At 41.8% G+C, this 9,900-nt stretch overlaps 1 protein-coding gene across 1 annotated transcript; it reads right to left on the bottom strand.

Annotated features, from left to right (window-relative positions):
• Positions 1 to 532: 532 nt before the first annotated feature.
• On the bottom strand, positions 533 to 9,691 carry vwa1 (von Willebrand factor A domain containing 1). Its single transcript, XM_046397452.1, has 6 exons — positions 9,295 to 9,691; positions 5,952 to 6,509; positions 4,255 to 4,587; positions 3,420 to 3,695; positions 2,825 to 3,100; positions 533 to 1,492 (listed from the first exon to the last, which is right to left on the bottom strand). The coding sequence occupies exons 1-6, from the start codon at positions 9,377 to 9,379 to the stop codon at positions 1,464 to 1,466; spliced, it is 1,557 nt and encodes a 518-aa protein (XP_046253408.1). The 5' UTR covers positions 9,380 to 9,691; the 3' UTR covers positions 533 to 1,463.
• Positions 9,692 to 9,900: the final 209 nt, after the last annotated feature.

Genomic DNA, 9,900 nt, shown 5'->3' with positions numbered 1-9,900 from the left:
GACTGTGTTAGTGTGTAATGTGGAATAATGAAAGTCTACTCTCATGGTCCAATTTATATTAAGTGAGGTAAAAATACCCCAGGAATAAAGTACATCGATATCTGTGTATAAAGCATGACCATCATCTCTACACTATAAAACTGTAATATGACTGTGTTGTTATCATGCATCTACATGTTCCCTACATGTATGGAGTGTGTCTAGCAAATCATAGTTTTGAGTAGCATCTACCTCCTCGGTACACTTGGACAAACAGACCGTGCTCACATGAAAGATGGACAGGACCGTTAATAACACATGAGTTGGTGCAGAATCATTCTCTGACTGGATCGGAGAGAAAAAATGCATGAAAGACTTAAATACCGTCATGTGCCATCCCACTGCATCATACAGAAGTTATTAATACCTTTAACCACTCTAGACCAAACGTGAAGGTGATACAAAATGCTGTGAAATGCTATTCATCAGAATATTGAGGCCTAATCTCAGTTTATGATGCTGTATTGTACTATAATTCAAAAAACTACAATTGTTATAAACAAAATTATTAAAGGACTTTATTGCAAGCTCATGTTAAATTTCAACAGTAGTCAACAAACATAATACATTTGCTCTGAGAAAATAACAGTGGCAGATCAATAGTAAGCCTGTAAGGATCTTTCAGTAGGGGGCAGCAAAGACAGTGTCAGTTGTAAAACGGCATATCTGGAAATACTGTACGCTATTAATTCTCATACTTACATGATTCTCCATTAATAAATACGAGTGATGCATGCCTGTTTAATACAAGACCACCCTTTGTTACATACATCTGTATAATATGCAGCATTTCCGTAGTTTCAGGGCAAATGGTTAATCTGTTTGTAATTTCATTATGTTCTTGAAGATCCTGTTATTAGGGACCACACGGTAATGTTTCCTTGTTACACTCCAGTGTGCATGCACATACTGAAAGAGAAGCCATTTAAATACAAGTGATATGTATTCATTATAAATGTAAATCAGGTGTTCTCTGAGTATTAGCAGGGTTTGAAACAAAATGCTAACATGGACATGAGGCCCACATATGGTGCAAAGCCTTTCTCCAAAGCAAGCTACATAAAACATCCAACATTCCCAGGCTGCCCTGCTCTTTATCTGCAAAACAGACCAGAGAAACATCTTTATTGTATCTTTAAACTGCAGCCTTATACACTTACTACATTTGTAAACCAGATGAGACAACTGAAACGATAAAGAAGTCTTGTGTGTTGCAGATTGTAGCAGTCAATAAGTGGCCATATTAATCCAGACTTTAAGTGTCCATGGCTTCCACATGAGTGCTCAGTAAGCTGACCCACACGTCTCTCCTGAATGATATCCACAGAGGTGAAAAGCAGGTAAAGTAATTATGGATGAAAGTCAGCATTCTTCTTACCATCGTCCCTCCATGTTTGGTAAGGTGCACTTGGAGTTCAGAAGTGCTATGAATGGTAGCCATACGCTAATGCATCTAAAGAGCAGAGGGAGGAAACAGCAGTTGAGACATTGCCATTGATACATTTAAACATTTGGGCAAAAGTGTTATGAATTTTTTTGTATTCACGAACCCTAACATCAGATAACAAATGGAATTAATCTGGAGATATTCATTCAGTCCAACAGAACTGTGTTTCAGTTTAAAGGGTCTGTTCACTAAATTTACAAAAACACATATTTTATTTCTTCTAGTCCTATCTAGACATAAAGACAGGTCTTATTTAGATGTCGAGCTAAGTCCCTGTGATTCCTTCCTTCACCATTACAATAGAGGTAAACAGGATTTCATTTGCAGTGTCCACAGCGATGAAATATTACAATCAAAAATTACATTTATACTATATATATATTCTTTTTAAAGAATAGTTAGGAATAGACAGAAGAGAACATCAATACTGCTCTTTGTTTGTGTGTTAAAGAAAAAGTTACACATTTTGGGAAATAATTGATTTCTTGCAAAGAGTGACATTGAGAGAACCACAAAAGTTGGCTAACATAACTCCAGCACAAATAATGAAACCAGGGATAATGGCTAGTCTGGCTCTGTCAGGAGGTCATGAGGGGACTATCCCTGCTGAAGCCTATCCCGGCTACACCCTGGATAAACTGACAGATCATTACAGGGCTGACATACAGAAACTAAAAAAATCCATGCTCTCATTCACACCTATGGGCAATTCAAAGTCACCAGCTGACCTAAACTGCATGTCTTTGGAGTGTGGGAGGAAGCTGAAGTACCCAGAGGGAACCCATGCAGACACGGGGAGAACCTGCAAACTCCACACATAAAGCAGTTTGACCCAAGAACCTTCTTGCTATGAGGCAACAGTGTTTGCTTAAGCTGTACAAAACCCAAAGTGTGAAAACAACAAACATGAGGTTTTAGAGGGAGTTAAGAGGTATAACTATTTCATGCCAAACAACAATTTATCCATCCTCCAAGAATGTCTGAGCATTGTCTGCACTGTCCCAACATGACTCAAGAGGAAGCCACTCCTTAATTCCCACTAAAACCACAGTCACTTTTACTTTGTACAAACGCAGTAAAAAACAAATTTATTAATTGGTGGTTTTTAAAGAACACATTTTTTAACTTGATGCATACTGGCTGTTTTTCCTCCATGTTGTTTTTATGCCAAGCTAAGCTAATTGCATACTTGTTCTAACTGAGTAGTAAAACCCACACTCTCTGAAAGAAAGCAAATAACTATTTCCCAAACTGCCTAACTACTCCAGTAAATATCAACTCAACTAACTCTCGAAATTCACTTGACATGAAATCTCCGCATGCCCTGCCACCACTCACCTGAATGAAACTGCGCTGTGCAACACAGTCCCTCTCCCCGAGCTGTCCGGTAAATGGGCGAGACACACACTCTGGTCGATGGAGGGAGGTTTGTGAGGCGAGTTGACAGAGAGTCAGGCGGCAAATAGAAGGAAGTGCGCTGGCCAGGGACAGAGCTTTGCTGTCCCTCCCAGGTGAGCCAGTAGCCCCTTAGACCGGCATTGCTGACCTTCCAGTCGACCTGCACTGAGTCACTACCCACTGTGGTCAGCTGGAGGTCTGCCAGGGCTGGAGTTACTGCAAATTGAGACCACAGAGGTTAATCAGAATATATTTCAAAACGAAAGACATCTGAGGAGAGAGGATATGAATGAAGAGTGAAAAAGTAGAAGCTGAAGCAATGTTTTAAAAGAATTTGTTTTGAACAAAAATGATTGACTCAAGTTCCCACAGCTGCACAGAACTGCCCTTGGAGTCACCAAACCTGAATGGAACTGCTAGTAATTATCTGAAATGTAAAACCAAGGAAATAGTAGGCTATATAGGATTAGGATTAGTGAGCAGTAAATGGATCCTTGATCATCACATTTGACTGCATTTTCTTCATGTAGCTCACCTTCCTGAGTACACACTTTGACAGACATGGCCTTCTCTTTGCCCGAGGCGTAGCGGGCAGTAACGGTGACCAAGTAAGTGGTGTCTGGTTGGAGGTCTCTGAGGAGCGTGGAGTTTTGTGTTCGGCCCACTGTGGTGGTGTGGAGCTTGCCATGGGGCAGGGCGGAGTATTCAATGTAGTAACTTGTGACTGCCTCCGGCTGAAGCGGACCCCAATTCACCCGAACGCTGGTTTCCCCCGACTCAGAGACCTTTACCACAGCTGGGCTCATCACCTCTGGTGTGTGGGGAGAAAAAAAATATCATGAGGATAATATGAGGGAAATGCTGTAGGGCTGCAACCCATGAAAATTTTAAAACTTTATTTTTTTTAGTCAGTGCAGAGAGGCTCTGCTGAATATGGCAAAATTTGTTTACAGATGAGAATATAATTGCACACATATGAAAATAAACTTTTCAATAATAGACTATACAGGTATACTAAAAAAGAAATATTTACTTTGAATTATATGTTTATTTTAAATTGAGCTTTTCCTATTTTACTTTAATTAGGATCCATTGGGAAAAATTCGGACTGGTAAGATGAATTGTTAGCATATCAAAAGGCGAATAGCAAGGAACAAAGTCCATACAAAGTTCCTAGCACCAATGTGGCATCTTAAAATTGTTAAAACTACAAGATATTTAATTTACAATGAAATACAACAGATAAAAGCAACAAATTTAAAATCTGACAGGCTGGAAACTGTGTCTTTTTGCAACACAAAAGAGATTAGAATGAGAAGCAAATCAAGTGCACATTTGTGACACAATGTGTGAATGGGATGTAACCCAACCTGGCTTTGTTGTGAATGTGACGGAGAGTGTGTTAAATGATTGTTCATTAGACTCCGGTGTCAGTATGGCAGTATAAGTGGTGTCAGGCTTCAGGCCTGTTAGCCTGGCAGAGCTGGAATCTCCAGACTGGATTAGTCTCTGGTACGGACTACCACCAGTACTCGGACTGGTCCCAGTGCCACCTCCTCCGCCACCTCCTGTTCCTCCCGTCGAAAGTGGAGCAAAGCGGACCTCGTAATAGCCCGTCAAACCGGACAGAACAGGTCGCCACTGGAGCGTGGCAGAGTTGGAAGAGATGTCGCGGACAGTGATTCTCTCAGCTCGGATAATCTCTGTTGGAGGCAGGATAAAGATTAATGAAATAACTGTGTGCTCACGGGTCTGTTGGGATTTAGGAGCAAGTTATAATTCTGAAGGGACACAGATAAATGATGGTGATAGGGAAGACGATAAGTCAGAGGGCTAAAAATGCTTTGACTCCAAACAGCCACCCATGTAGACAGCCAGACTTGGGTTTCTGCATGCATTTACAACCCTTGCAACAAGACAACTTGAAATAGCCAACCCAGCGAGGCCCTGCAACAAAATCACAAATGCCACAGAGGCACCGATGTCTGTGATAGGATCCTTAGGTACTCAGCAAAGTCTGGTGTGTTCCTCCTTGTCGTACATAAACCTTATTTATGTTACGTGTCAGCTGCAGTATACACTGTACAATTGCAGAAATGTCCCTTGTGAGTGTTATGACAGTTACCTAATCTGGTCAAGAGAAGTGGGCAAACTCCTGATACATATATATATATATATATATATATATGTGTATATATATATACATATCTGGCGTAGTGTTGGAAGATGCAGTAAGGGACGTTGAATCATTAATCCATTAATAGATCGTCCTATCTCATTTCAGTGACTTACACACACACACAGACACTCTCAGCATCTTGGCTTCCTATTTAGTTTCACTGTCTTCAGGAGCATGCGTGGAATTGGGGAGACGCACAGAGACATGTAATGCAGCTGTGTATGAGTGGCAGGCAACTAGTGTGATTGTAGCTGTTTGAATGAGGACATATCTGCTACTGAGACACACAGGTTTACAGGGACTATTTTTTTGTAGTTCTTAAATTTAAATTTGATTTTCTAAGCTTTGAGTACTGAACATATTATTATTTTATATTAATTGGAGCAGTGACCAAATATAATATGAAATCTGCACTTTGCCACCTGCATAATTACATACATTTCCAATGTTTAAGCATAATGTTAACAGTAGTTAACGTTTTTAATTTTTTCACACTGCACTGACACGTCAATTTTTTGTCTAAAATTGTTGTGGCTGACATGCTAGCATACAGTTGCGTATTTACAAAAGTCCAGTAGACAAGGACCCACGTAGTCATTCATTTGGGGGCGCGTTTCTTGTCAACAGTCTTTTCTTACCTCTAAACCTGAGGAAAACATTGTACTCTTCTTCAGCTAAATGCTACAACATTCTCTAGCTAAAAGCGTTTCAAGCATTCAAGTTTTTATCTCACAATAAATGTCTTTACAGTAAACAACTCTCTCTTTCTTGTGTTAGACATAGACATGTATATCTATCTATATAGATAGGTATACATATACAGTATATATATACCTTAGACAATACCTTAAACCTCAATAAACATCAGTTAACCAATACTATACTCACCAATGATGGCGTTCCGTAGGTCTTCTGCAATGATACTCATATCATCAATGTCCACAAAATACAGGTGGTTTTCCACAGGAGGGCTCACAACTTGCCTCAACACTAAAAAGTTGCCATGTCCAGTGGAGACCACCAGCACAGCCACGCCCTCCTCCTGTAGCTCAGTCATTGGTCCAATCACATCACCAGGTTTCACCCCATCCGTCAACCACACCAGGACTCTCGGGAGTCCTGCACGGGCCCCGTTTACTTCTCCAGGTCTCAGCACCCGCTCCTTCGCCATTTTCAGAGCCTCCACTGTGTTGGTGTCCCCCCTGAGAGGTTTGATGTTCCTCAAGTTCTCCTGGAGGTTACGTTGGGTGCTGTGGGTGTCAAAGCCAAACTCTAGGCGTGGTTGGGTGCCCACCTGCAGAAGTCCTACCCTCACTTTGTCCTCTCCCAGTGAAAAGGGGAGCAGGAGCTCAGACAGGAAGGCGAGCATGCGAGAGTGCTCATAGGACGACACACTCCCTGAGGAATCCAGTAAGAACAGGACATCACCCTCACAACAGTTCAGCACTGCAGAGGGAAAATAAAGATCAGTATATTCATTAATGTGCAAATAAGGGGCTCAAAATTAGTATGTGTTGCCTCCTGATAGTGATGTGCATCTCCCTCTATGACTCCCTTTTAATTCCACAATGTTTTCCTCTGGTCCCCTGTCATGCTTCATTTATACAAACAAACACACAAAAACACACATTTGGAATCACCCTCCCTTTCTCTGTCCACCCTCTTGGAACAGCACGGTCACACTACTTTAATAAGAGATATTGTCAACATGAAAGCAGCGGAGAGTCAGAAGCAAGAATGAAATAAGTAATTACAGCGACGATAAGGAGAAATCAAAACAAACACTGCAAAGTGATGCTGGCATTAGAAGTTCAGAAATGGAAGATGGATAAAAGGCAGTCAAGCACTGAGCCAGAAAGTGGATTTTCCCCACCAATTTTCCAGATTTCGTAACAGAAGCAATGTTAAAAGTAAGTGCCAAGAGTGAAGAACAGGAGGGTGGGAGGGAAAACAGTAGCTGCTGGGCATTAGTGGTAAAGGGAGAGGGAGTGGAGAAAGGAGGCGGGATAAGGGGAAATAAAAGGCGTTAAAAGGAGAGTGAGGCTGAGGGTTGAAGGGGGTTGTACTGGCAGTTCCAAGCGAGAGACGAAGAGGAATGTTGGATGGCCATATACAGAGCAGAGAGAGAGAGAGCGAAAGAAAAGAAGCGGCAGCAATAGAGATGCCACTCTAAAAGCAATATTTAGTTGCACATCTTTAGACAGTGAAGTCATCCCAAAAAAAAACCCACCCACAATTAATATCTCTGAGCGAGAAAAGAAAAATAAACTTGTCAGAGACAGATACAGTAAGAGATGAAGATTGTCTCCAGATTATTCTTGACTTAATAATATTGCTATAAACAGGCACCAACTCAGGCACATCGACAAAGTCCTATTTTCTTTGAAAGTCTCTTATTTTTTAAATATATGAATGCTGAGGTGAGGTGTTGATAAGACTCAAGAGGTGTTGAAAGCTGAGAAGGCTGCGAGGCACACGCAAATCAAACACGTACACACATGAGCAGCCGTGTGTGCTCGCTGCCTTTCTGTCCATCAGCCTAAAGAATTCCTTACATCTGCCTTGTTGTGTGGACTTTGGAGGGGGGGGGGGGGGGGGGGGGTGGCTGGGACCTCTACCTTTGTGCAGGTACGTCTTTATCTAAAAACTATATGTTTACATCGGGAAGTCACTGTTTATCTAGAAAGAAGACGTGTATAAATGCAGCTTGTTGTTATCGTGCACCCGATAAATCAGATTTATCGATGGGCCATTAGCACTTGAGTGATGTGATGGTGGAAAAATGGAGCGTGAAACCTCAAGTGGCCCCAGTAAAACACTACAGGAGCAGAGCAGGTCTCGGAAAATGCTGAACACATGGGTAAACGGGTACACGGTCGGTTCGACGCAGACACACGCTCCATCAGGACTGAACAACACAGGTTTTGTGTGCTGGATGTGCACAAATGTTCCTGAATACAAGGACCACAAAAGAAAATTTAAGCTGCAGTGGTGTGCTGCATAACATTAGAGCACTTTGAATGTAGAGCCCTTCATGTTACAGCCTTCTTCATGATTATCTACATTTCAATTACTCAATGCCCATAAATCTTCCTCCTCTTACTGCAGGTGTGGGTTCTAGAGATGGTGAGCTCGTTATTATGGAGGGAGGACAGTAATAACAACGAGTGCACTTATAAAAAGCCTGGTTATTGTGAGCTATGCGGGTTCAGTCACCTCAGGTCCCTATTAATGGAAATAGCAAAATGAAAGCATCTCACTCACTACTATGTTAACACAGTCATGAAGATCTGCTCCCTCTCACAGACTCAGCAGCCGCCTAGTTTAGCCTCCCAGACACTCCATGGCCATGAGCTGTACCACTGGGCATAAAGGCACCGCTGTGATAACAGCTGATAACATTTGTTTGGTTGTGTTAGTCAATCTGCCAATCTAGTGTGACTGACAAAACTGATGACAATTGTGTAAATGTGTATGTGTGCCAAAAGAGCCTATAAACTCATTGAGTAGTGTCATAGTCAAGTTAGTGTCATATAAAGAAAACCACTAAGGTTTAATTATTTTTTTTGCTTAAACTGTAAAGCGCAAATCAAATATGTCATTCTTCCTCTCGGTTCTCTTTTCTCATTGCTTTAATCCTTTAAAATAATAATTGAAATGCAACGTTTTCTCAGTTGATCTACTGCTTTGTCCTTCTCTTGGAAAGCGCTGCTCTGATGCCAAGAGATTTCATCAACAGACAATAATCTGGGGACTTAACCCCTTTTCTTCTGTGTTATGTGAGGAGCACCTGAAGCTCCCACCGGACGCCTGGGTGGTCCCATCATGTCCCCTCTCTCACCGGGCTGGGAACCACTGCCCCAGGGTGAGGGATTTCATCAACTCACAATTCAATACTTGGAGTCATGCCACTTCAGAGAGAACGCTGGTGTAATATCAACCCCACCCTGAGCCCAGACAGTCCCTCCAACCAGCAGCATCAGTCTCCAATGGCAAAGTCATTGCAGGCTCACTTTATATCAACTGTTGTGAAAATATATCATTGTGGGGAGTTTTTATGTCGGCACAATATGATGTTAAAGTCAATCCTGGTCGTATAAATATACTAAGTTTCAATTCATATTATAGCAACTTTTAGTTTTAAGCCCACACCCCCAGAAATCGATTTCTGGAACACTTTTCTCTGATACAGTAAAAATGAATTCCACTGGATCAATCTGAGGGAGCTTACCTCCTTCAGGTGCGGGATTTTGTGTAGCTGACGGCCGCAGGAGCAGACACAACAGCATCCATGTGAAGCTTAAGTAGCTCTCCATCACGATGGTTAGGAGTCAGTTCCCCCGAAGCAATTTATAACGCAAATGTTACGGGTTCTGGAGTCAATCATATATCCACCACAGCCCGGAGGAGCGCACTTCCATTCAGTAAATCATAGTCAGCAGAATAATGTATATGAGTCACATTCAGCCAGTCTTTTTATTTTGCTTCTTCTCTTTCTTCTTCGTTGAGCATGATCAAGCAGGCGATAAGTGGAGACGCTGGAAGTTAAAACTTAACTCAAAACTTCAGTCCTTGTGCGTAAAGTCTGTACGCTCTTCGTCAGTTACGCGTCTCGCTTGCGCTCAGGACAAGAATGTCAAGTCAGAAGTAACATATAAGCATTCCGGGAAAAGCTTTCAAAATAAAATTCTCATTAAGACCGTATGCAACGACATGGGGTGTCAAAGCACACTCGTGGATTTCGTCTGAGAGAGACCACGTTCGATTTTATGAAATGTATAGTTAGGATCATCACAAGATGACATTCTGGTTAATTTAATGGCTGTAGTGAGAGGTG

The sequence above is a fragment of the Scatophagus argus genome, chromosome 8 (assembly GCF_020382885.2).
Source record: "Scatophagus argus isolate fScaArg1 chromosome 8, fScaArg1.pri, whole genome shotgun sequence".
NCBI lineage: Eukaryota > Metazoa > Chordata > Actinopteri > Scatophagidae > Scatophagus > Scatophagus argus.
The sequence above is the reverse complement of the archived record's forward strand: the minus strand, read 5'-3'. Positions and strand labels throughout refer to the sequence as shown.

What these genes read in the sequence shown, in the direction of transcription:
- vwa1 (XM_046397452.1), bottom strand. Translation starts at nt 9,379, where the DNA reads ATGGAGAGCTACTTAAGCTTCACATGGATGCTGTTGTGTCTGCTCCTG. An exon ending in AAATCCCGCACCTGAAGGAG is followed by an intron (nt 6,510 to 9,294) that starts GTAAGCTCCCTC and finishes TTCCCTCTGCAG; the next exon opens with TGCTGAACTGTTGTGAGGGT. An exon ending in CAAAGTGTGTACTCAGGAAG is followed by an intron (nt 3,101 to 3,419) that starts GTGAGCTACATG and finishes CTCAATTTGCAG; the next exon opens with TAACTCCAGCCCTGGCAGAC.